At 44.0% G+C, this 27704-nt stretch overlaps 2 protein-coding genes across 13 annotated transcripts in view; one reads left to right on the plus strand and one right to left on the minus strand.

Moving 5' to 3' along the window:
* LOC100612020 (serine/threonine-protein phosphatase 4 regulatory subunit 1) overlaps window positions 1-11522 on the minus strand; it is an 80568-nt gene extending 69046 nt beyond the window's left edge. For 3 of the 11 annotated variants that reach the window (XR_010154136.1, XR_010154138.1, XR_010154139.1), the window contains exons 1-2: window positions 10444-10682; window positions 10251-10295 (exon numbers count right to left, since the gene is read on the minus strand). Coding sequence is in view for 2 of the 11 variants with exons in the window: in XM_009437465.5 (XP_009435740.2) it covers window positions 10251-10295; window positions 10444-10450 (52 nt within the window). In the remaining 9 variants the exon portion in view is untranslated. Of the gene's footprint in view, window positions 1-10250; window positions 10296-10443; window positions 10760-11340 lie in introns of those variants that run through there. The other 8 variants (XR_010154137.1, XM_063802681.1, XR_010154135.1 and 5 more) reach the window with 7 other exon arrangements.
* The window catches only part of RAB22A (RAB22A, member RAS oncogene family), a 52346-nt gene continuing 35504 nt past the window's right edge, over window positions 10863-27704 (plus strand). For both annotated transcript variants that reach the window (XM_016938174.4, XM_016938175.3), the window contains exons 1-2: window positions 10863-11017; window positions 12047-12126. In XM_016938174.4, coding sequence (XP_016793663.1) covers window positions 10982-11017; window positions 12047-12126 — 116 coding nt within the window. In that variant the 5' untranslated portion in view covers window positions 10863-10981. The remainder of the gene's footprint in view (window positions 11018-12046; window positions 12127-27704) is intronic.

The following is a 27704-nucleotide window of genomic DNA, read 5'->3' on the forward strand; positions in this document are numbered from 1 at the left end:
TATGTTTCTGCCACTTTCTAAATTTCTAGGTTTACTGACAAGTTGACACAGGACACTACTGACTCTTTAACAAAAATGATTAATATATAAGCTAGCAATGCACAGTAGGAAAAGGGCTTGGAGAAGGGCCATGGTGATGCACAGGGGTCAGTGGCCTCTCCTACCGTCCCGTATGCTCAGCCCCCATCCCCTGGCTCTGCACACACGAGCCACCTTGAACTGTGTGTCCAACACCCCTGCAGCTCTGTTACGCCACAGTCAGCAGCTGTGACTGCTCCTGGTCCTCCAGGGAGATATACAGTTTAAAAATCCACTTTAATAGCTAAGACATAGACAGCTCACCTCTACCATCCAAACCACTTCAAACGCTAGGAAATAGACAGCTTACCTCTACCATCCACTTCAATAGCTAAGACACAGACAGCTCACCTCTACAGATAGCCTCAGCTATCAGGGAGGCTGAGGTGGGAGGATCGCTTGAGCCTGGGAGGTCGAGGCTGCAGTGAGCTGATTGTGCCACTGCTTTCCAGCCTGGGAGACAGCGTGAGACCCTCTCTCAAAAATAATAATTGTTTAGAATTTACATTTCTAGCCACTGCTAAGTTGGCCGGGGTGGTTCTGAGCTCGCACAACCTAAAACAAGATCAGTTCCTCTTCAGGAAGGTCCTGACCACTTTGCAAAGAATAACTGGGTTTATTATCCCTTGCCCCTGATGTTAGGTGACTACATTTAAAAAAAAAAAAAAGGAACTCTTCTCTGACTAAGAGGCCCACCAGAGAAAAATATTTCTGGAAACTACAACATTGAGAAAAAAGGATTTACCCTCCTCTATGTTAACTAGTTACTCAAGGGTTATCAAACCCTGACAGTATCTCTATCACTTAACGTATGGTTGGGGCATAAAGGAAATCAGATGAGGATGCTGTAGTGAAACACACCATGGACTCCTGAGTCCTCACCTGTGTGTCAATGTTTTTCACCAGACACCAATCTGTCCTAAAGCAGGCCACGTATGAATTAATATGTTAAGCATAACATTAGGTGAATGTGCATTGCAGGTTCGACTATAGCAGATACAATCTAATAAACAGAAAAGAAACTTTACAGGTCATTTTACAGCAAAAAAAAAAAAAAAGGATTGGAAGATCAATACAGAAACAGAAAGCATGCTGACAGCAGACTGACCTTGAACATCCCCTCCTCCCTCATGGACAGCAGGCAAAAACAGCAAACCTAATTCAACAGAGTAGTGGTCCCTGGACACCATAAGCCCCACGGGAAAAAAGATCATCATGTACATCACCACCCACAATGCCATGGTGGCAAGCACCATGGGACACAAGCACAGACAAACAGGAGGGACACAGCTCCACTTGGAAGAGAGTGAAGAGATGGCAGACACCTTCCCTAGAACACAGGTGGTATGTGATTTGGGCCTTAAAGGTTGAACAGAAATCCTCCACGTGGGAAGAGAGTGAGAATCTGGGAAAGGGAAAAAGAACATTCCAGATGAAGGGGCAAGCACAGCAAGGTACACTGTCTGCCACCTTCAAGTGGTTCGGGGACACTGAGCCATTTCACACAAAGCCACCAAGCCCTGAGTAGCCACACCATAATCAGCTTTAAGTGGAAAAAGGGGAAAAAAATAAACACAATAAAACATACCTAATGAGATCCCTTTATTGGCCCAAACATAAGCAGAGCGGGAGCTGGAGGTAGAATGTTATGGCGTGTCTACCCCAGGCAAGCATTTTCACTCAGAGTCTGCTCTCCAGCCATTCCCAGTATTTCTGATTCTCCATTCAACATGTCACCCTATCATTATAACTCTACATGAAATATGCCACCCTGAGCCAGACCAATTATCCATACAATCCAATATTCTGTTTCTGACATACCACCAGGGGACACTGAACAAGGAACATGATAGACGTGGTCCACTATGTCCACGTTTGACTCAAAATATTAGAAGATTGGTTGATGGTGGCCAAGAAGTTTAAGCCTTATTTGCAAAATTTGTACTTAGAATGTAGAATGTATTCATGTAGAACTTATATCAATAAAAATTAATTTTTTAGAGGGTCACATTAGCCACTCTTCAATAAACAACTAAATCTTTGCAAGGCCTTAGGTGATTTGGGGGGAACTAGAATACACCACTCCCGTAATGTGTTATTTAAAGTAGTTTTGTTCTTCTCACTAACAGGCTTATAAGTACTAATGCAGATTCCTGAATTGGGACTATTTCTAATAGCGAGACTAGACAAGCTTGATCCATCTAACAAATAAAGAACATTCTTGATTCTTCACCAGCTTTTGGTGGGAAGTGACCCCCGCACACCTCAGGTCCTTGTTAACTTAACTAAATTCAAACGGCAAGTTGTGCAAGCAAACTTTCTCTATATAAACGTCATTCTCTAACAAGACCCACACTGATTTATTAGCTCTCATATGAGCAGATCCATCCAATGCATAATGTTTTATATTGCAAATCTTGGAGGGCTACTGATGGTTATTACTAGCACTATGCAATGGGCTGGCTGGAAAGACCAGCCTAATTCATGAGCAGCCATCCTTTCTATGCCATGCAGACACGGAAATTCCTCTTTGATTTGTGGCTTTAATCATGGCTTCCAAAACCCATCATTATTTATGACTCTTTTATTTACTTTTATTTTGAGATGGAGTTTCACTCTTGTTGCCCAGGCTGGAGTGCAATGGCGTGATCTTGGCTCACTGCAACCTCCACCTCCCAGGTTCAAGCGACTCTCCTGCCTCAGCCTCCTGAGTAGCTGGGATTACAGGCATGCGCTAGCATGCCCGGCTAATTTTTTTTTTTTTTTTTTTTTTTTTGTAATTTTAGTAGAGACAGGGTTTAACCATGTTGGCCAGGCTGGTCACAAACTCCTGACCTCAGGTGATCCACCTGCCTTGGCCTCCCAAAGTGCTGAAATTACAAGCGTGAGCCACCATGCCCCACCGACTCTGACTTTTAAGTTGACAGTCAATGGGAAACAGGTTACCTGATAGGAAAGAACTCTGCAGCTCAAAGCAGTGCATATGCTCCATTTTCATGTTACCAATCTCCATTCTCCTGCCAACTCGCCCGCTTGAGGGAGGGAGTTGAAGAAGATGAGGGTGGTAAAGTCTACACGGCGTTAATGAATGAATGAATGGAACAATATTACTTACAAATGCAATGAGTTCTCTAGTCAGACTTGAGGTAGATGCAAAAGAAAAAAATGGTTACAGAAGACAGTCAAAATCTTTGGGATGAGTATTGGGGTATAGGGTCCTCTATTTTCGTACTGTTCAAAATAGTTAAAACAATCAAGCAATGCTCTCAGACCAAGCAAGATAACTTTACCAGCACCTCCAAAACCACCTCTTGCTCCATTCCACTTACCATCTCCCGCAATGGGTAACAACTCTCCTGCCTTCTAACAGCCTAGATTCGCTTTGCATCGTTTTATAGTTTGTACAAATAGAACCATGTGTACCCTTTTGTGTCTGGCTTTTCAGATGTTTGTGAAATTATCCATATTACTGATTAGAGCTATAGATCATTCATTCTTACAGCTGCATGGTTTTCCATTGTGTGAACATACCAGAATTTATAATCCTTTGTAGTCATGATAAATATTTGAGTAGATTGCAGTTTCCAACTCTTAAGAATCATGCAACTGGCCCGGCACAGTGGCTCACGCCTGAAATCCCAGCACTTTGGGAGGCCGAGGCAGGCAGATCATGAGGTCAAGAGATCGAGACCATCCTGGCCAACATGGTGAAACCCCGACTGTACTAAAAGTACAAAAATTAGCTGGACCTGGTGGCGCGCCTGTAGTCCCAGCTACTCGGGAGGCTGAGGCAGGAGACTCGCTTAAACCCAGGAGGCAGAGGTTGCAGTGAGCCAAGATCACGCCACTGCACTCCAGCCTGGAGACAAAGCAAGACTCCAACTCAAAAAAAAAAGAGAATCATGCGACTATGAACATGTTTTTTGAGAATATATGTCTATGTTTTGTTGGGCATATAACCAGGAGAATTGGTGGGTTATTCAAATTCTTTTTTTAAGGTTTTCAGAGTACATATAAATCATGCAAATCTGTGCTGGAATCTTCCATCCCCACAACTCTATCAGCTTTTGGGAAGGCTGATACCTTGGAAGACGTGGAGAAACACGTTATGTGCATGAATGACTTTCCAAGCATGGAAACTAATACCTGCCCTCACCTCTTATTTTTTTCCCATCAGGGTTAAACTATTTGGTATTTTCAAGGTCAAAACTACTTTCCCTTTTGTTAGCTAGGTTTTGTTGCAAAATTTGTTTACAAGAGCTTATTTTGTGATGAAGAAAGCCATTTAAAACTCTTCTTTTTAAACAGAGACAACTTGTGGGAATTGCTGATGTTCATCTGTTTGCCTCACAGGAAATAGAAAATACAGAGCAACTAAAGTAGAATGCATTACAACAACGGGAAGGGAAGCAAGGTGGATCCGCTTCCACCACTCTGACTCTTTTGTTCCTTGCCATTCTCATACACAAATGGGAAAAATGAGACATGAAGCTTGAGCAACTTCTCAAGGGTATTCAACAGAGGTTTTTCAACAAAGTTCAGCTCTTCTAACTAAACCTAGTGGGAAAGATACTGATCCGGCTGGCTCAACTAATCCACAGACCTAGGGGCTCTAATGGAGTAAAATCAACTCTGACCTAGAGAAGGAGTCAGCAAACCACCTTCCCTAGGCCAAATTCAGCCCACCACTTGAATTTGTAAATAAAGTTTTATTAGGACACACCCATGCCTACTCATTTATGTGCTATTTATGGCTGCTTTCAGGCTACAATAGCAGAGCAGAGACCTTCTAGCCAGCAAGCCCTAAAATATCTGATCCTTTCCAGAAAAAAACTGCCAATCTCTGATCTAGAGAATAGTTTGATCTCTGGGTTTTGTTCCATTTTCCAAGTATTAGATATTGCTGTTCAAATTATTTCAGTTGACAGGGAGATTTTTATTTTAAAAAACTGAAAATCTTTGGTTCAAGTATATATCATAGTTCAGAGAAAAAGTTCAATGGTTTGGTTTAGGATTGATTCAAGTGTATATCATAGTTCAGAGAGAAAGTTCAATGGTTTGGTTTAGGACTCAGATTAATATCGTTCCTCTGCTTTGGGGGCTTGGTTGTTGTCCTTGAGGAGATTTTTACAAACATAGAACAAAGTGGGCAGATGACATGGAATGCTTTTTGCTCTGGAAAATGTCTTTTATGCCAGGTTGAACATATATTGCTCCTTCTAGCATTAAGATTCCAAGATTCTCTCTATATTCCATTGGCTTAGCTAATCCCGTTTTCACCAAAGGTCCAGATATCATTTGTTAGAACCTGGCTTTTCCCATAAATAGAAGTATATCGTCTTCCAAGCTCTTTCATAGATAGCTCCTGCAAGCTAAATATTTGAAAAGAAATACACTGCCCCCCAAACACTAACGTATTTTATGAGTCAGTCTTTTGAAGCTAAATGTATCTTACAAGAACTCCGCAGTGACTTCAGAATTGGAATCCAGCCTTCCAACTCTTCCTATAGATGTTTGATCATATGTGACACTTTCATCTCACTCCTTTAAACCTTTTACTATGGAAATTTTCAAACATATACAAAAATAGAGACTAGTCCCCAGCAACCAACTTCAACAAGTATCAACATTCTGCCATTTATCTTTCCATCTATCCCTCTCCTGACCTTTTATTTACTGTTTGTTGCAGTATTTGACAGCGGACTTCACACATCAAATGATTTCACCCACGAATGCTTGTTTCTGTTAGATGAGGCCCTTTTCCTTTGAACAAAACCATGACACTATTATCACACCCAACAAAATAATTATTAATATTATCTAATACCCAGTCCAACTCAATTTTCCCTGTCTCAATAATGTATTTTTATAGTTGATTTGTTCAACTAAAGATCCAAATATGACCACATATTGTCTTATGTTGATAGGTCTCTTAGGTCTCTTTATATTTGCAATAGGCTCCCCTCATTTTTTATTCACCAGCTCTCTTTACATTTGCAATAGGCGCCCCTCATTTTTTACTCACCCATCCCTGACACACATTTAAATTCTAATTGGCCAAGCAAACCTTATCAACAATAACACCTCTTCAGCCTCCATAGGCTATAAGCAAAACTAGACATTCATAGGCCTGCAGCTGCTTAGGCATAGACATACAGCTCCACCTTCCATGTGTAATTCAACATGGAAACCAATATGTCAGGCCATCCCACACACTTTCCGCTTTCAAGAGAAGAAATTTAGATTGCTTCAGCAAGCCAATTCTCTGAAATGAAATCTCTTATGTGCTGCAATGGCCTGAAGACTCTGAATGATTTAAAAAACAAGACATCCATTCATTATGGCTCCCTTTTGAAATTAGCCAAACATAACCAAGAATCACAAAGTAAATCAGACAAAAGCCTCGTAATTCGTTATCGTTAACATTAACAACATTAATTGAGCACCTAGATCATGCGAGACATTGGATTATAGAAAGGATGGCCTGTGTCCCTATCCCAAGGGACCTACAGTCTAAATAGGCATCGCATCATTTAGACACAAATGCCCCAGGAGGACAACAGTCACAGTACCACCCAAACTGACATCCATCTCCTATCCCCTAGGTTAAGAATATTTATGAGATTGATCCATGTGGTGGAATAAAAAGAAAAGAGCAGACCAGGCGCGGTGGCTCACACCTGTAATCCCAGCACTTTGGGAGGCCGAGGCGGGCAAATCACGAGGTCAGGAGATCGAGACCATCCTGGCCAACATGGTGAAACCCCGTCTCTACTAAAAATACAAAAAATTAGCCAGGCGTGTTGGCGGGCGCCTGTAGTCCCAGCTACTCGGGAGGCTGAGGCAGGAGTATGGCGTGAACCCAGGTGGCGGAGCTTGCAGTGAGCCAAGATCACGCCACTGCACTCCAGCCTGGGCAACAGAGTGAGATTCTGTCTCAAAAAAAGAAGAAAAGAGCAGAAGGAACCGCATTTGACTGTGAATTCCACCATTCATGAGCTGTGCCACAATGGATAAGTTACTCAACCTGATTCTCAGTTTTCTCATCTGTTAAGAGGAATAATCCCACCTACCTCACAGAGTAGCAGCTGTTAACACTGAATCATAAGCTCTTACATAAAAATCCAGCAAAGATGATGATGATGATAAAATCACTGAATACTTTACAAAGCACTAGACTAGAATGTTTTCTGGCTATCCATCTAACCCTCACACCAGTCCTATGAGGCAGCTCCCATTCTCATGCCATTTTCCAAAGAATTGAACAGAATGGATGAGTGGTCCACCCAACGTAACACAGCTACAGGTGTGAGACAGCCAGGATGTAGAGGATAAAACTTCAGGGTTCTTTCTGCCAATAATGGTATGATAATACCTCCCAATACTACCATGGGGAGGTGTAGGGGTAGAAGCAGGGCGACACGAATGAGCATGCCCTCCCGTACAGATCAATTATGTTATAAACTCCTAAGGTACAGCACTCCACAGCTCCTACCCTTGCCCAAACAGGAAGCCCCCAAGAGGCTGCCAGGGTTGTCCTACCCAAGGTGTGGTTATGTTCAGAGCCATAATGGTGGTTTCCTTCCTCACTGGGGCAAGTCTTCAGCTGTCTGCTAAAGAGTACTTAAGTCTTTATAATCACAAGTCTCAAACACCTAACATTTGTTCAAATATTTGTCCAAAGTAAGATCATAATTTTTTCCTATATAATTCCTTACTTCCTTTTTTGTACATACATAGGCGAAAAAGGACTGAAGGACGGGAGCCATCCGAAAAGAGGTGCAACTACCCTGTGGCCACTATACTGTGAGAAGGCTGACCTAGCCAAGTGGAAAGGGCACCTCGCGGAGAACTGAAGTCCTGGCCAACAGCCAGGACCTATGCCACCCACATAAGTGACATCATTTCGGACTTCCCCAACTGAAACCACATTAAGCAGAAGCACCACCCAGTCTACTCACAGATTTGTGGGAAATCAAATGCTGTTGGTTTAAGCCATTGAGTTTTGGGGTGGTTAGATAACTGAAGCAGCTAGAAAATAGCTTTCCAGTCAGACCAAATACCACATCTATGAATGACAAGCACCATCATGGCAGCTAAACATTGTTTATCCGTTGTATCAACGGAAATGATACAACTCCTTCAATCTGAGCATGCCCATCGGCTGAAACATTCAGCTGGGTAAACCTGGATCTATACTGTACCAGGCTCAACAGTGTTAAATAACTACTAATAATGATCACATGAATAACGGTAACAGCAGCCATTATTTACCAAGTGTTTATTACATACTAGGCATTGTGCTAAATCCTTTATTCATTTAATCCCTTATAAAAGCCTTTTGAGGTGGGCCACTATAATGCCCATTTTACTGATGAGGTCGCTGAGGCATAGAGTGGTACAGCGACTTGCCTGGGATCACACTGACAGTAAACAGTGATACGGGATTTCACTCTTGGCCATCTGATTCCACAGACACCGGGCTCTTAACTATCAGCTTGCTTTACCCCTTCAAAAGTGTTATGCTACTTTAATAGAACTGCCCCTTGTTGGTTTGTTTTGTTTTGTTTTGTTTTTTTGAGATGGAGTCACTCTGTCGCCCAGGCTGGAGTGCAGTGGCGTTCACTGCAACCTCTGCCTCCCAGGTTCAAGCAATTCTCCTGCCTCAGCCTCCCGAGCAGCTGAGATTAGAGACGCGCGCCACCAAGCCCGGCTAATTTTTGTATTTTTAGTAGAGACAGGGTTTCACCATGTTGGCCAGGCTGAACTCAAGTGATCTGCCCGTCTCTGCCTCCCAAAGTGCGGGGATTACAGGCCTGAGCCACCGCACCCAGCCGAAACTGCGCCTTCTGAGTTAATGTGTGTAAAGAGTTTAACACTGGGCCGGGGGCGGTGGCTCACGCCAGTAATCCCAACACTTTGGGAGGCCGAGGTGGGCGGATCACGAGGTCAGGAGATCGAGACCATCCTGGCTAACATAGTGAAACCCCGTCTCTACTAAAAATACAAAAATTAGCCGGGAGTGGTGGCGGGCGCCTATAGTCCCAGCTACTTGGGAGGCTGAGGCAGGAAAATGGCGTGAACCCAGGAGGCGGAGCTTGCAGTGAGCCTAGATCGTGCCACTGCACTCCAGCCTGGGCTACAGAGCAAGACTACGTCTCAAAAAAAAAAAAAAAAAGAGTTTAACGCTGTCTGGTCCATGGTAAGTTTTCAGTAAACACCAACTCTTACTATTAGGAAACCTGAAGATGTGGAATGAAAGATAAGAGGAAGTACTATATATGACTGGCGTACAGTACGCCCCCAATTAATGTTAGCTATTTGGATGATTTATATAGGGCTTCTTCACCAGCAAGCACTCCGGTGCTCGGTAATTTTCTGTTTACAAGTAGGCTCTCCCCACACCCTGTGAGCTCCCTGCGTGTAGAGCTGTTTTCAACACATCCTTGCAGGTTCGGAGCCCAACACGTGGCCCCCAGAGCAAATAGCTGCTCAGTAAAAGTTTCTTGACAGGAGAGAAAACGCTTCCTTCCTTCACCAGAAATGCGAACTTGGATTTCTAAGATGACACCTCCCCCAGCTACCAGCCCTTAACATGATTCCAAAAAAGAGGGCAAGAAGGGACAAGGATCCCACCCAAGAAATGCGGGGGCCAATGGGCTCCATGGGATAAGAGATGGAGCCGGGCTTGTGGCCAGGACACTTGAGAAGTCCGTGCAACTCCGTGGCCGGCCACACCGAGAGGGGGACCTCCCAAACCCCCCAGCAGTCCTAAAAAGTCCCTAGGAAAAGGGCAAGGCCCTGAGAGGGAAGTCACCCACCTCCCAGGTAGCGGACCCCCCGCCCGCCCGGGGTCGACTAGGACTTGGGACTGCCCCTTCCGCCCAACCCACGGCAGCTGCAGGCGCAGGAAGAAAAGAAGTGACAGGAAGTCCAGAGTTTCCCCAACAACAAAAATCCTTCCCCCGAGGGAAGGGAAGGGCTCCCACCCTCAGCCCGCCCCGCCCAGGGAGGAGGGACCACCACCAGTGGATCTAGGCAGTTGGGGGTCCCGATGTTCTGGTCCCGACAAGGAGGGCCTGGCTTGAGGTTCCCCCGCCCCGCGCTTCGTGCACTCTGAATTCTTTGAGAGGGTCCCAGGGAGGGACAGGGGTGCCCCAACTCTTACTTACAGTCGTCTAAGTCATCCTGCAAGTCCACAAAGTACAGGGGGATCTCTGAAAACCAAGAAACACACAAGGAGTTACCAGGGGGCTGCGGCGAGAGGGGACGGGGTCGGGCAGGGGCCCCTCGGCCTCGCGGGGTGGTCACGGGGCGAGAGAGAGAGGGGCACCCCTGGCATCCCCCGAGCCCAGCCCCACTCACCCGCCATCTTGGGATGGGCATGGAGGCGGGACCGGCAGGGGCGGGGCCCTGTAGACAGGGGCGGGGCCCTGTAGACAGGGGCGGGGCCCTGTAGACAGGGGCGGGGCCCTGTAGACAGGGGCGGGGCCCTGTAGACAGGGGCGGGGCCCTGTAGACAGGGGCGGGGCCCTGTAGACAGGGGCGGGGCCGTCGGCTTCGGGCCCCGCCCCCGATCCGCGCCGGCCGGCCGGCCCCGCCCTCTCAGCGAAGGTGGCTGCCGAGGTGGGCGGGGAGGTCAGGTGACGCGGCCGGCGTCCCAAGATGGCGGCGGCGGCGGCTCCCGGAAGGCCGCGGCGGCGTCCCGGCTGCTAAGGCGGGCCCCACGCGGCTGGCAGCGGACAGGCCGGACCTACGGCCGGAGGACGGGCGGCAGCCGCCTCTGCGCGGACCGGGGCTGGGCCGTGCGGCGGCAGCGGCGCCAGGGGATGCTCTTGCTGGGCCTGGCCTCTCCCTTCTCAACTTAGGGCGGCGGCGGGCCCGCGCCCCTGGCTCCCGGGCCATGGCGCTGAGGGAGCTCAAAGTGTGTCTGCTCGGGGTGAGTGGCGACGGGTCCGGCCGGGAGGGCCACGGGAGGCTGGGCTGGCGGGGACCCCGGATCCCCCCTGTCCCCTCATCCCTTCCCCCCTCCCACGTCCGAGACGCTGTCTGCCAGCCCCGTGGACCCTCCCTCCAGCTCGGGAGCCGTCCCGCCCACCTCTTGCACCCTCGAAAAGGTCCTGGAGGCCGAAGGGACCCTTCCCCTTCCCCTCCCTGGAGCCCGTGGACTCTTCCCGCCCCACAAAGAGCAAACAGCCCCCCCTTGCCTCTCTATTGCATCTGGGTTAAGAGAGGTTCTTAAATAGTTTTCTCCCAACTTACCAAGGTATTATTGGGAGTTGGCCAAGTCTTCCAAAGTAAAACCAATAACAGGTCTTTAGGTTTTACAAGCAGCATTAGCCTACTTTGTCTCTTGGGTGTTTTTGAACTTGTGGGATACCCCTGCCACTTCTCCAAAGAGTTACTTTGCCAAGTAACTCTTCCTGTGGAGAAAAGGGGTGTTCAAATCAGGAAGCCCCAAAGACTAGTTTGAAGCTTCAGCTTCCTGTCTTGTCAGGAAAGACAAGGTGTTGGCCATTTCAAAGCCTTCTTTCTGAAATTGATGCTGTCATTCCAGAGTTTCTGCCTTAAAGATCGGCAGGAACTCCAATAACTAATCTTTATTCCCCCAAATAGGGTGGGGCTAGGATTCATCAGGGATTACTCAGAGGTAACTCAGGAGTTCAAAGTTTACTAACATATGTTAAAAAGCAAGTGGACTTGTTACTTTTTACACGAAGCAGAAACTTTGGGTCTCTCAAAAGGTCCTAATCTGTCTTAACGGCAAAAACCTCTCCCTTTTAGTACAGTTGGAATTTCCTAATTACTCTACTGAATTTTTATGACAACCGCTTTTGTGTTCCTCCGTTTATAAAATTTACACGTCTAGGGTGATTTTTCTAAAATCCTGAACTTATGCCACAAAGTAGTTTTTGGTGTCTGCCAAAAGGTAAACTTTTTCTCAGTCCCTCATCTCGTTCTCTTTCAGGATACAGGTGTAGGTAAATCGAGTATTGTGTGGCGGTTTGTGGAAGACAGTTTTGATCCAAACATCAACCCAACAATAGGGTAAGAGACTTTTATTTGATACACATCTAAAGGTACATTGAAAATCCTTCCAAATACATAGTGTGTTACAGGTGTAGGCCCTGCGCTTTGTAGTCATTGAATTCTGAGTCGCTGGTTCGCATCATCTCTGGAAGGACTTGAAAGAGTCCAGTGAGGATCTGTGTATTTTAGGAAAATTATCTTCGGACTTGTTGGGGGTGAGAACTTCAAAATGCAAGTATGAATTGGAGTTCTACTAATTTTTAGAACAGACACAGAAGCTTCGGTCTATAAATATCAACAACAATTACACCTTGAAATAAGGCAGATGAAAATAGATCCTGGTGCTATTCTTTCAGGCATATCAAGTAAAAGACATTTAAATGGTTTTTGTCCTTCCTGAAAGTAGTAGGTTGAGATCTGAACCCTTACACATTCCTGTACTGGTAGTAATAATAAATTAATAAATTCATATTGAAATGGAAGGTTTTTTCAGTTCTCTGGTTCTATGGATAAGTAAAGTTGATTGTTCATATGTTTTTGACGCTAAAGAAAACTTTTCATTTCGCAATACTAATCCTTTGACTACATAAGAAGTTGTGTTTTATAGGCTTTAATATTATGTTAACCTTATAAAACTAAATAGGTGCTGTGCTCTAGTTTTATCATCAAACCCTCAAATGGTTTCCAGCATTTAAAGAAAAAATCTATGTTATCCATCATTAGGATAAAATTGGCCTTTGTGCTCTATGCAGATCATTCTTTGACTAATAGAGAAATATTTTACAGCCCAGGAGAGAAACTGCCATAAGATTGTCCCCTGAGAAATTATGAGCTCCTGCTGACAGAGGTTATTTATTGATTTTTTTGAGACAGAGTTTCGCTCTTTTTGCCCAGGCTGCAGTGCAATGGCGCAATCTTGGCTCACTGCAACCTCTGCCTCCCGGGTTCAAGCGATTCTCCTGCCTCAGCCTCCTGAGTAGCTGGAATTATGGGCGCCCACCACCACGCCCAGCTACTTTTGTATTTTTAGTAGAGACAAGGTCTCACCATGTTTGCCATGCTGGTCTCGAACTCCTGACCTCAGGTGATCTGCCCACCTCAACCTCTCAAAGTGCTGGGGTTACAGGCATGAGCTGCCACACCTCGCCTATGTGTTCAATATTTTTTGTCTGCTTTTTTTTTTTTTTTTTCCACCCAGGCTGGAGTGCAGTGGCACAATCATGGCTCACTGCAGCCTCAATCTCCTGGGCTCAAGTCATCCTTCCACCTCAGGTAGCTGAGATCACAGATGCGCACTACCACACCTGGCTAATTTTTTGTATTTTTTAGTAGAGATAGAGTTGCACCATATTACTCAGGCTGGTTTTCTTTTTTTTTTTTTTTTTTTTTTTGAGACAGAGTCTCGCTCTGTTGCCCAGGCTGGAGTGCAGTGGCGGGATCTCGGCTCACTGCAAGCTCCGCCTCCTGGGTTCACGCCATTCTCCTGCCTCAGCCCCCCCAGTAGCTGGGACTACAGGCGCCTGCCATCACACCTGGCTAATTTTTTTGTATTTTTAGTAGAGAAGGGGTTTCACCGTGTTAGCCAGGATGGTCTTGATCTCCTGACCTCATGATCCGCCCGCCTCAGCTTCCCAAAGTGCTGGGATTACAGGCGTTGAACCACCACGCCCAGCTACCCAGGCTGGTCTTGAACTCCTGGGCTCATGTGATCCACCCACCTCAGTCTCCCAAAGTGCTGGAATTATAAGTATGAGCCACCGCACCCAGCCTATCTACTTTTTTTGTTTGTTTGTTTGTTTGAGACGGAGTCTTGCTCTGTCGCCCAGGCTGGAGTGCAGTGACGGATCTCGGCTCACTGCAAGCTCCACCTCCCGGGTTCATGCCATCCTCCTGCCTCAGCCTCCCGAGTAGCTGGGACTACAGGCACCCACCACCATGCCCGGCTAATTTTTTTTTGTATTTTTAGTAGAGACGGGGTTTCATGTATTAGCCAGGATGGTCTCTCTCTCCTGACCTCATGATCCGCCTGCCTTGGCCTCCCAAAGTGCTGAGATTACAGGCGTGAGCCACCACGCCCGGCCGCCTATCTGCTTTTTTAAACCCTGTGGGTCTCCTACACATTTGAAGGCATGGGGATGAAATTCACCAATAAGTTTCTGCAATTAAAATGCTTTTCCATGTCCTTTAAGAAAGAGCTGGGTATGACACATGTAAAACATGACCCCATCCTTCTCAGGGCCTTCCTGTCCCTACCTGCATGGGAAAGTGAAGTGTTGGGAAGTGACAGCAAGTACTGCTGGTGATTCAGTGAGTGATACACTTTACACTGAGTCAGAGCTGAAAACCTAAAATCCACAAGACACCCAGACACCACCTTGGCTAGAAGTGCTCTCTCATATAAGAAGAGAGAAAAGTCAAGGGTGTAGCCTCATGCATCTTGGTGAGGCACGCCCCATCCTGAGTGTCCACTGTTCCCTTTTTGCCAGTAGCTCCCAATCTGCCAGATGCCTGTGGCTCCTGAGCTGCCTCTAGTCCACTCTCTGCACCAGCAGATTTGGCTCACATTTTCACAGGGAAAATAGCATACAAGGCTTTCTCCTCATTTTCTTTTTTCTGCCTTTTTTTGTTTCTTTTTCCTCAGTTTTAGAAGGTGGCTTCCTCCTTTGTGACCAACCCCAAACATGCCCCTGAGCTCTGGAGCCCCACCTCTTCATGAGTTACCCTGTTTCTTCCTCAGCCCTATCATCTTGTCATAGCCTGCACGCAGGTTCCGAATCCACCCCACTCCACCACAAGAGCACCCATTCCCCAACCTACTGCTCAGATGGTGGAACTCCTGAAAGAGAAGTTACCACTTCCGCAACTGCTGCTCACTCCTCAGCCCTCTGTCATCTCAGCTCCTCCCTGCCATGCCACTAAAACCACCTTCCCCTGGTACCAGTTTCCATCTAATAGCCAAAGTCAAATGGCCTTTTCTTGGTAGTTTTCTTTATTCATAGAGTGCCTGCTATAAGCCAGGTGCTAGACTGGGTGCTGGTGCCTAGACCAGGGGTGGGCAAACTGTGGCCTTTTTGCCCGCCTCCTGTTTTTGTAAATAAAGAGTTACTGAAACAGTCACACCCAATTATTTACTTACTGTCTTGCTGCTTTGGGGCTACAATGACCAACTTGAATAGTTGCAACTAAGACTTGATGGGCCACAAACCCAAAAATATTTGCTATCTGGTACTTTGCAGAGCAAGTTTGCTGACCCCTGATCTAGACAAAACGGACTTCTGTCCTCGTAGACCTTACCTACAAGAAGCTACATTATGACTAGTGTACAGGAAATGATTTATTCTTTTTCTTTTTTTTTTTTTTTTTTTGAGACTGAGTCTCTCTCTATTACCCAGGCTGGATTGTAATGACACGATCTCGGCTCACTGCAACCTCTGCCTTCCATGTTCAAGCGATTCTCCTGCCTCAGCCTCCCATATAGTTGGGACTATAGGCGCGCATTTGGGAATCTGCCCGCCACAATGCCAAGCTAATTTTTGTATTTTGAGTAGAGACAGGGTTTCACCATGTTGGCCAGGCTGGTCTCAAACACCTGACCTCAGGTAATCTGCCCGCCTTGGCCTCCCAAAATGCTGGGATTACAGGCATGAGCCACTGCGACCAGCCAGAAATGATTTATTCAACCCTTTTCTGTGCTATGAAGGAGAAATATGCAGTACTATGAAAACATGTGACAGGGACCTGACCTGGGCCTGTGGGGTTAACTGACTCCTACAGTGATCAGTAAAGGTGTGAAGCACCTAGCAGCACTGACATTTAAATATTGAAAGATGAATGGATTAAGTTTAAGAATAAAAGTTGGCTGTGCGCGGTGGCTCACACCTGTAATCCCAGCAATTTCGGAGGCCAAGACGGGTGGATCACCTGAAGTCAGGAGTTCGAGACCAGCCTGGGCAACATGGTGAAACCCCGTCTCTACTAAACATACAAAAATTAGCCAGACGTGATGGCACATACCTGTAATCCCAGCTACTTGGGAGGCTGAGACAGGAGAATTGCTTAAACCCGGGAGGCGGAGTTTGCAGTGAGCCGAGATCACACCACTGCACTTCAGCCTGGGTAACAGAGCAAGACTCCATCTCAAAAAAAAAAGAAAAGAAAAAAAAGTTTTTGAAGAATGGAAGTGAAGTAGTTGGTGGTGGTGAGGGATGGTGGGTAGAAAAGAACCGGAATGGGCATGAGGGACAGCAGGGACCGTGAGGCGGGAGGGCAAGGGAGGTTGGAAGAGGGGTCAGGAGGCCGGGGTGGCTGGAGGACCCACAGCAAGAACCAGGAGAGACGGCAGGGAGGTTGGTGAGCCAGCAGGGACCAGTCCACAGGGCCCTGGAGTCCGGAGGAAGAGCCGACATCACTTACTGCAGAACACATCCCTGCTTCTCAGTTGAAGCTCTTCTGTCTTCTCTAGTTCCCTTCCTGCTTCATAACCGTGCTTTCTCACTGCAGTCTCCTGGCCTCTCATACTGATTTGATAAATGCTGGTCTTCCCCAAGCTGTGTCCTGACTTCCCATGTTTCTCACCTCCCTCTGACACCTCACCTTCACCTGTATAATGTGACCTCCAAGCCCATGCCTCCAACCCATGATTTCCACCTAGTCTCCTACAGAACTCCGTCTTTGTTCCTCCTCCAGTCCTGTATACCTCACACGGTATCTGTATTCTTCCCTAAGGGCTCGCCTGTGTCGTATCATGGGGAAGAGCATGGGCCTTGAAGAACCATGCTCCCTAGACTTAGGGCCTTGACTGTGTGCTAGCAGGGAGAATATCTGCGCAAGTGACAGGGCCACTCTTTTGGAGGTTGGGGGGGTCATAGTCCTGCCTACCTTATAGGGAGTTTTAGGAGAATTCCGTGACTCCATACACAGAGTGGGCATAGGAAGTGTGCAGTAAATGGTGGTGGTGTGTAGTGGTACTGTCATCATATCCCTCTTCACCCCACCCCCAGCCCAATCCCCAAACTCCATTCATATCCATTTAAGAAATGGCCCTCTGGGACCCCTTCCCGAAGGAGAGCTTGGGCCCTCCTTCCCATCCTCACATCTGAGCCCTCATCCTATCTTGCCAGGGCTATTGAGCTGATTTCAGAACCAGTTGTTCTGTGGCCTGGCTCTGCCACTTGGAGTCAGTTCTCCTCATTGTTGCTGTGTGAGCTTCATTAAAGACAAGTTTGATTCCCTCAGTGAAAACCACGGCAGAGGAACCCTTCCCTAGCCCGGGCCCAGCCTCATCTCTCGTGTGCTTCCTCCATGTTTTTGTTGCTCACTTCCTCCCCAGCACACACCAAGCAGCACCCGTTCCACACCTGGGTTTTTGGCACATGCTATTCTCTCTCAGGGCCCTTTCTTTTCCTTGTCTCCTTGGCAAATTCCTGATTGTCTGTGCAAACTCAGGTACATGTTAGTGGCTCTAAAAGTTGCAGACTGCAGGGTCAGCAAAGGCCAGGCAAAGCATGTAAATGGGAGATGGACCAGGTAGAAACACTGGAGGGAGGCTCTCAGGCATGAACTGCCCAGAATTCCTGCCCTGCCTGCACCAGGTCCCCTCGTTCATCTTCTTACCTCCAGGGACACTTTGCTTTGGTCTCCTTCGGCCTTGTCATCCCTTTGTATGTCCAGATCCCAGGGTTCTGAGGTAGACTCCTGCCCATTTGCATTTTGTCTCCTCTTGCTTGATGTCATGTAACTCCAGTTGCAACCACAGCAGGGATTTTCAAAGCTGAGGCTTTTTTTCAGACATGCATGTCTCTGGTCCCTCTTCCAGGATTCCAGGAACCCCCTTCCTCTACACTACACATACGCTGTAAGAAGAGGAGGCCCCCATTAAAATCACCACCGTAGTGAGCCATTGTGTAGTGAGCCTATTGTGTTCCTCAAGTGTGCTAGAGTAGAAGATTGGCTCCCTGCACGTGGGTGAGTCCTACTGCAGCAGCACCAAATTCCCTCTTAAGCTCTAGACCTGCAGATTCTGCTCACCATAGAGCCTGTGCCCACAGGTGGCCCATAGACACACCTAGGGACTGTCCATGTATGTCACTGAGCTCGTGAACTCTCTCTCAGAGGCTTGGATCTCTGCTCCTCTTTCCATGGACCTTGGGGTAGAGGAAAGGACCAACTGTCCTCAGGTACTCAAGCCAGCAACCTCAGCATCCTTCTCAAATCCCTCCTAACTCACCATCTCCTCCCCTCAGCCAGTGGTAAGTCACTTGCTCCTGTCCAAGCCACCTCCCAAATATCCCTCCTTCTCTATTGCTGTTATATGACCTCTAGGGCTTCATCTTCCTTCATGGAGGTGAGACATGGACTCTAGACTTTGATTAGATCACAGCTCTGCCACTTGCTAGCTAGTTAACCCTGGGCAGTTTATTTTATGTATTTATTTTTTGAGATGGAGTTTTGCTCTTGTCGCCCAGGCTGGAGTGCAGTGGCGCAATCTCGGCTCACTGCAACCTCCGCCTCCCAGGTTCAAGTGATTCTCCTGTTTCAACCTCCTGAGTAGCTGGGATTACAGGCACCCACCACCACGTCCAGCTAACTTTTGTATTATTAGTTGAGATGGGGTTTCACCATGTTAGCCAGGCTGGTCTCAAACTCCTTACCTTAGGTGATCCACCCACCTTGGCGTCCCAAAGTGCTGGGATTGCAGGCATGAGCCACCGTGCCTGGCCAACCCTGGGCAGTTTAATCTCTGATCTGTTTCTTCATAAGCAAGTAAGGATAATGATAGGACCAGCTCCATATTGTTAGGAGAATTCCAAGAGAGGTGTATTTAAAATGCTTAGGAAAGTACCATGGATACTAGAACTCAATAAATGGTAGTTATTATTCTTTTTTTTTTTTTTTTTTGAGACAGAGTCTCGCTCTGTCGCCCAGGCTGGAGTGCAGTGGCACGATCTCGGCTCACTACAAGCTCCGCCTCCCGGGTTCACGCCATTCTCCTGCCTCAGCCTCCCGAGTAGCTTGGGACTACAGGCGCCCGCCACCACGCCCAGCTAATTTTTTGTATTTTTAGTAGAGATGGGGTTTCACCATGGTCTCGATCTCCTGACCTCGTGATCCGCCTGCCTTGGCCTCCCAAAGTGCTGGGATTACAGGTGTGAACCACCACGCCCGGCCTATTATTCTTTTTTAATTTTTTATTTCTATTTTTTAGAGACAGGGTCTTGTTCTGTCACCCAGGCTGAGGGACACTTTGAACTCAGTGCAGCATCAAACTCCTAAGCTCAAGCGATCTTCTTGGCTCAGCCTCCTGAGTAGCTAGGACAACAATAGCACGAGCAGTACGCATCACCATGCCTTGCTAATTCTTTTTATTTCTTGTAGAGATGAGGTCTCACTGCGTTGCCCAGGCTGGTCTCGAACTCATCATCTCAAGCGATTCTCCTGCCTTGGCCTCCCAAAGTGCTAGGATTAGGCATGAGCCACAGCATTTTGCCTATTCTTTTGTAAATGTTTAAATCTTTTTAAAATTTTTAAATTATTTGTATCAAAGCAATGTGTATATGGTTTTTAAAACCTGAAATAGTGATACGAGGCTAAGTGTTGTATAACAGTGCCCTACTCTGAGCCATTCCCTGGAGGCTTACTGTTGCCTTCGCATTTAGCTATTCTTTCTAATTTTTTCTCCAAATTTTTTCGTAACATGCATGCACAGGTTGAGTATCCCAAATACAAAATACTCCAGAATCTAAAACTTTTTGAGCAACAATATGACACTCACAGGAAATGCCCATTGGAGTATTTTGGATTTTTGGATTTGAAATGCTGAACTGATATAATGCAAATATTCCAAATTCTGAAAAATTCCTAAATCAGAAACACTTCTTTTTTTTTTTTCCAAAATCGGAAACACTTCTGGTCAGCATTTCAGATAAGGGATACTCAGCATGTACTGGTAGTTGTTGATCCCTCTCTCCTCCCCGCCTCCTGTTTAAGGCAGTATCTACTGATTCTTTTTCTTTGGAAGATGGGAATTTTGCCATCCTCCTCCTCCCACCTCCTTGTGCACATTTGCCCTCCCTCCATCTTTCCATTATAGTTCTCTCATTGGGAGTCAATGTGCCATAGTGTTTAGAGCCAGGCTGTCTGCCTTCACCTCCCAGCTCTAGCACTTAGTTGCTCTGTGGCAATGGACAAGTTATTTAACTTTTTTGTGCCTGCATTTGCACATTTGGGAATCCTCCTTGGCATCTAATCTGTAGGGTTGTTGTGAAATTGAATTCAAACACATAAAAATTGCTTAGAATGGTGTATGTCATATGGAAAGCATTTGTTATTTCTTAGCAAATGACAAAATTAAATTTTAAAAGGTTATTTTTTAATCTCCCACTATGGTTTTGAACTTTATATAAATGGACTTAGTATACACACACACATACATGTCATTTGTTTCTAGGATGATTAGACTGACATATGGAAAAAAAAAAGATTCTTGACCCTTACCTCACAAAGTAAACGAGTAGAAACAGATCACAGACCAAAATTTAATAAGGCTATAAAAGTTCTAGAACAACATTGGACATATAGGACACACAAAAAAACAAAGCATAAAAAGAAGCTGGAGTTGATCAAAATTAAACATTTTTGTTGAATTCAGCATTTGTTGAATTAAATCACCTTGGCACCTATGAATTTATATATGTGTATGGGTGTATTTCTGGATTTCCTTTTCTGTCCCATTGGTCTATTCATCTGTCCTCAAGCCAGTACAATATTGTGTTCATTGCTGTAGATGTATAGAAAGTCTTGGAATCAGATAGTGTATGTCATCTAATTCTATTCTTGTTTTTCATGTCTGGCTCCTCTGGGTCTTTTGCATTTCTATATAAATTTTAGAATCACAGTGCTCAGTTCCTCAAAAGAGCCAGGTGAGATCTTGATTGGGAACACATTGAATCTCTTGACCAATTTGGGAAGAATTGTCATCTTAACACTATTCCATTTTTGATCCAGGAACATGATATATTCACCGTTAATGTAGGTCTTTTACCATTCATTCAGTCTTTTACCATTCAATTTGATGGCTGTCTCTAGGTCTTTTATAAATGCCCATTATCAGGTTGAAGATGTTCCCTTCTATTCCTGAATTAATGAGACTTTTTGTCATGAATTATGTTGAATTTTATTAGATGGTATTTTACATATTTTGAGCTGTTCATATTCTTTTTCTTTCTGTTAAAATGGTGCATTACAACCATTGAGAGTTTAATACTGAAATATTAAACCAATCTGGCACTCCTAAGATAAATTTCTCTTGGTCATTATGCATTATTATTTTTTATATATTGCTGGATTTGATTTACTAAAATTTTTTCAGGACTTTTCTCTCCATGTAGTTTTCTGTAATAGTCTTTCTCTAGTTCTGGTGTCAGGACCTCATCAAATGAGTTGAGGAATGTCTTCTACTTTTTTGGAAGAGTTTGTGTAGAATTGGTATTATGTCTTCCTTAAAGTTTTGGTAGAATTCACAGATGAAACCATCTGAGCAGGGAGTTTTCTTTGTCTGAAAATATGTAACTGCAGATTCAATTCCTTCAGTAAATACTGTAAAGGCTTATTCAGGCAACTATTTCTTCTTGAGTAAGTTTTGGTAGTTGTGTCCTTCAAGGAATTTGTTCATCGTATCTCTGTTTTTTTAATTTATTGGCATAAAGTTGTTTATAATATCCACTTCTTATCCTTTTAATTTTTGGGATCTGTAGCAATACCCCCCTTCCATTTTTGATAGTGCTGATTTGAGCCTTCTCACTTCTTTTCCTGAACTGTCCAGCTATAAGTTTATCAATTTTATTCGTCTTCTCAAAGAACTATTTTTTTTAATCTGAGCATTTAGAACTGTAAATTTCCCTTTAAGTGATGGTTTAGGTGAATTTCACAGATTTTGATATGTTGTGTTTTCATTTTCATTTAGTTGCCTCTATCATTTCTCTTGTGACTTCTTTGAGCATTGGTGTCTTAGAAATATATTTTCTAATTTCCAATTCTTTGGGTATTTTCCAGAAATTTTTCAAGTATCGATTTCTGGTTTAAATCTATTGTGGTTACAGGTGCGGTGGTTCACACCTATAATCCTAGCACTTTGGGAGGCCAAAGCGGGTGGATCACTTGAGGTCAGGAGTTCAAGACCAGCCTGGCCAACATGGTGAAACCCCGTCTCTGCTAAAAAATACAAAAATTGGCCGGGCTCAGTGGCTCACGCCTGTAATCCCAGCACTTTGGGAGGCCAAGGCAGGTAGATCATGGGGTCAACAGATCGAGACCATCCTGGCCAACATGGTGAAACCCCGTGTCTACTAAAAATACAAAAATTAGCTGGGCGTGGTGGCACACGCCTGTAATCCCAGCTATTCAGGAGGCTGAGGCAAGAGAATCACTTGAACCCTGGAGGCGGAGGTTGCAGTGAGCCCGAGACTGCGCCACTGCCCTCCAGCCTGGTGACAGAGCAAGACTCCATCTCAAAAAAAAAAAAAAAAAATACAAAAATTAGCTGGGCATGGTGGTAGGCACCTGTAATCCCAGCTACTGGGGAGGCTGAGGCAGGAGAATTGCTTGAACCCAGGAGGTAGAGGTTGTAGTGAGCCGAGATGGCACCACTGCACTCCTGCCTGAATGACAGAGTGAGAACTCCGTGTCAAAAAAAAAAAAAGTCTATTGTGGTCAGAGAACATACTCAGTATTATTTCAAACCTTTTATATCTGACATTTGTTTCCTAGCCTAAGATGTGGTCTGTCTTTGTGAATGTTCCATGTGCACTAGTGAAGAATGTGCATTCTGCTACTGATGTGTGGAGTATTCTGTAAATGTTAATTAGCTCATTTAATAGCACTGCTCCTATCTCCAGTGTTTTTACTAACTTTTTTCTCTTATTTTGCAGTAAAAGAGTATTTGAAGCAGCCCTAATTAAAGATTTGTCTATTTCTGTTTTTAATCAGGTTTTGCTTCATGTTTCAAAGCTTTCGTTATTGAGTATATGTGCATGTAGCATTGTTTTTATATATTTTTATATAACATACATGTCATATGTATTATATATATGTGTATTATATATCATATATATGAATTATATATCTCTTAAATGTATCTGTGTTATATATACATAAACAGAAACAAGGTCTTGCTCCGTCTGTCAGGCTAGAGTGCAGTGGTGCTGTCACAGCTCACTGCAGCCTCAACTTCCCAGACTCAAGTGATCCTCCTACCTCAGCCTCCTGAATAATAGGACCACAGGTGTACTCACCACATCTGGCTAATTTTTTTCATTTTTTTTAGAGCTGGGGTCACTTTGCTTCCCAGGCTGGTCTCAAACCCCTGGGCTCAAGCCATCCTCCTGCTGTGGCTTCACAAAGGGCTGGGATGACAGGCATGAGCCACCTTACCGGGCGTCATTGTTAGATTTTCTTGATGACCCTTTTACAAACGTCATGAAATGTCTCTCTTTTGTCCCTGGTAAGAGTGCCGTTCTGAATTCTACTTGGTCTGATATTAATTTAAGCTCTTCGGCATTCTATTTGAATATCTCTTCCCATGCATTTACATTTAACCTATTTATAGCTGTATTTTTCAAGTGGCTTTCTTGTAGATAGAATTATAGGCTCTGCTTTTATATCTAATCTGACAGTCTGCCTTTTAATTATTTAGACCTCCACTGTCTAGTACAGTTGCTACTAGCCACATGTTAAAATTAAAAATTCAAATCTTCAGTCATATTAGCTACATTTCAATCCTCATAACAAATTTCTGTTGTATAGCACTGATTTAGATCATTTTTATTTATTATGACTGTCAATATTATTTGGTTTAAAACTACCATCTTGCTTTATTTTTCTCTTGGCCCCATGTTAATGATTCCATTGTATTTCCACTATTATCTTGTTTACCTCTTTGTTTTTATTACTTTAGTGATTTGCTAGAATTTATAATATCCTTCTTTGATATATCAGTCTGTGTTCAAATAATAACAGTTTCACATATAAGAACCTCGCAAGAGCGTCCTTCCGTTTCCTTCTCCCAGGCTTTGTGCTGCTGTTGTCATATTTTACTTCTACATGTTATGAAATCACAACACACTTTTTTTTTTTGCATTAAATGACCTTTCAAAGAGACCATTAGTCTTTTTTTCTATCCTTGTGCCATTATCACGATTTCTAATTTTTGTATCATACTAAGTCTTACTGTCCAGTGGTGTGAATTTTCTGTGTTGTTCTTCAATGTCTTGGCTGTTCTTGACCTGTTTCAATATAAACATTAAAATCATCTTGTCCTTTTTCACTCACACCAACACGCTAATCCCTACTATGTTTTTGATTGGCCTTGTGTTGAATTTATAAATTGATCTGGAGAGAAATGGTATCTTTATAATACTGAATCTTCTAATATATGAACATAGATTACTCTTTCATGTATATTAGGATTCTTGAGTTTCTCTCAGTGTTTTTTTTCTACTTCTCTGTGTTATGGACTTGGACATCTTTCCAAGGGGTTTGATATGTTAGTGCAGTTTTATGCTGTTAATATGGTAAATGGCATTGTTTTGAAATTTTCATTTTCTTTTTATTTGTTGATTATATACAGAAATACGACTTTTAAAAATTGAAGTTATATCCAGTAACCTTGCTGAATTTATTCATTAATTTATAGAGCTTATCTCTATACATTATTTTTTGTTTTCTCCGTATACTTTTATATCACCTGGGAATTAGTTTTTTTAATCTTTATTCTAATTCCTAAACATTTTACTTATTCTATGAGATCAGGTAGGATCTCTAGTTCAATGTTCAATAGAAATGGTAATACTAGGTATTATCCTAATCTTAGGGGGTAGCTTCTACCATCATACCATTATGTTTGCTATAGGTTTTTTGTACATATTCCTATCACATTACAAACGTGCCCTTTTTTTTTCTTTTTTTTTCTTTTTTTTTTCTTTTAAGAGACATGGTGTCACTATGTTGTTCGGGATAGATTTGAACACCTGGGCTCAAGTGATCCTCCTGCCTCAGCCTCCAGAGTAGCTGGGAGGACTGTAGATTGACACCATGCCCAGCAGAAGCACCCTTATTTTGTTTGCTGGGATCTTTGGATTTTTTTTTAACATAATGTTGACTTTATCAAAATATTTTTCTACATGTATTTGGCTAATCACATAATTATACTCTTTTATGTTAATGTGGTAAATTATATCATTAAATTTTCATGGAATAAATACACTTAGGTCAGGACATGTTATTTTTATTAAATACGTATCACTGGCTTCAATTAGTTATTATTTTTTAGAATTTTTATGTATGTTTATAAATGGAGACTATCATATAAATACTTTTTTATAATGTGCATGTCAGGTTTGGCATCAGTGCTGTGCTTGCCTGATAAAACTGGTTGAGAAACTTATGTGGAAGAGACTGTATAAAATTGCTCTTATTCCTTCCTTAAGTGCTGAGTAAAATTCATCAGTGTTGCCATCTGGGCTTCAAGTTCTTGTATGATAGTCTGATTAGAGAGTCAGTTTCTTTCACAGTTGTAAGGTTGTTGATACTCAGATTTTCTATTTCTCTTGTATTGGTTTTAATACATTGGGGTTTTTTTTTTTAAGGATTTTGACTCTTTCATATACGTTTTCCAATTTATTGACATAAAGATGTTAAGATTCTATACTGAGACCCCGTTTTCATTTCTGATATTAGTTTTGCCTTTGATCAACTCTATGATATGTCTCTTCCCTGTTTCACTAATTTCTACTCCCATCTTTATTATTTTTGTCCTTTTTCAATATGCTGTTCCTTTTCTAACTTCTTGAGATAGACAGTTGTCACTGATTTTCAGTCCTCCTCGGTTGTATTCCTTGTATCTTAAAACTTTAGGCCAGGCACAGTGGTTCACGCCTGTAATCCCAGCACTTTGGGAGGCCGAGGCGGGCAGATCATGAGGTCAAGAGATCAAGACCATCCTGGCCAACATTGTGAAACCCCGTGTCTACTAAAAATACAAAAATTAGCTGGGCATGGGGGCACATGCCTGTAGTCCCAGCTACTCAGGAGGCTGAGGCAGGAGAATCGCTTGAACCGGGGAGTCGGAGGTTGCAGTGAGCCGAGATCGCACCACTGCTCTCCAGCCTGGTGACAGAGCGAGACTCCATCTCAAAAAAAAAAAAAAAAAAAACTGTAGGCCAGGCCTGGTGGCTCACACCTGTAATCCCAGCACTTTGGGAGGCCAAGGCGGGCAGATCACGAGGTCAGGAGATCAAGACCATCCTGGCCAACATGGTGAAACCCCGTCTCTACTGAAAATACAAAAATTAGCTGGGTGTGGTGGTGCGTGCGCCTGTAGTCCCAGCTACTCAGGAGGCTGAGGCAGGAGAATCGCTTAAACCTGGGAGTCGGAGGTTGCAGTGAGCCGAGATTACAACACTGCACTCCAGCCTGGTGACAGAGCGAGACTCCATCTCAAAAAAAAATAAATAAATAACTTTACGCTAGGCGCAGTGGCTCACACCTGTAATCCCAGCACTTTGGAAGGCCCAGGTGGGCGGATCACAAGGTCAGGAGATCGAGGCCATCCTGGCCAACATGGTGAAACCCCGTCTCTACTAAAAATACAAAAATTAGCTGGGTGTGGTGGTACATGCCTGTAATCCCAGCTACTGGGGAGGCTGAGGCAGGAGAATCACTTGAATCTGGGAGGCGGAGGTTGCAGTGAGCCGAGGTGGCGCCACTGCACTGCAGCCTGGGTGAGAGAGTGAGACTCCGTCTCAAAAAAAAAAACAAAAAACTTGACTGTGGCTTTTGCTGGATCCAACAAGTTTTTTTTATAGATCATTTCATCATCATTCAGTTCAGAATATTTTCCAGTTTCTATTTTGATTTTATCTTTGATCTAAATGCCTTTTCTATGTATGTCTCTCGGTTTCCAAACAGGGATATCTTCTAGTTAACTTTTTGTTAATGATTATTGACATAATTGTTTTGAGGTGAGAGAACATATTTTGTATGATATAAATCCTTGGAAGTCTGGTACTGTTTGCTGTGTGGATCAGCGTATAGTCCATCCTGGTAAATGTTCCATGTTTATTTGAAAAGGTTGTATTCTCTACAACTGTTAGTGCTGTGTTCTCTGAATGGAATTAGGTCGAGTTTACTAATCATGTTCATTTTTTCTGTTGTCTTTGCTGGGATTTTGGCCTACCTGCCTTTATAAGTTACTAAGAGGAATGAGTTAAAATCTATCACTATGGTTGTAAATTTATTTCTCCTTTTCATTCTATCACTTTTGCTTTATTTTGCACCTACATTCCATACATACAGATTTAGAATTTAATATCTTACTGATAAAGCAAACCTTGTAACATTGTGAAATATATTCTTTAGTTCTAGGAATGTGTTTTGCCTTGTCAGCGTTTGCATGGTGGATCTTTTTCCTGTTTTTTTTTTTTTTTAACTTTCTGTATGTTTATATTTAAGGTAGGTCTCTTGTAAGCAGCTTATGATTTGATTTTGATAACGTAGATTCCATATAAGTACCATCCACCTTAATCAAAATGCAGAAATTTGCG

This window comes from Pan troglodytes, chromosome 21 (genome assembly GCF_028858775.2).
Source record: "Pan troglodytes isolate AG18354 chromosome 21, NHGRI_mPanTro3-v2.0_pri, whole genome shotgun sequence".
Classification (NCBI taxonomy): Eukaryota; Metazoa; Chordata; class Mammalia; order Primates; family Hominidae; genus Pan; species Pan troglodytes.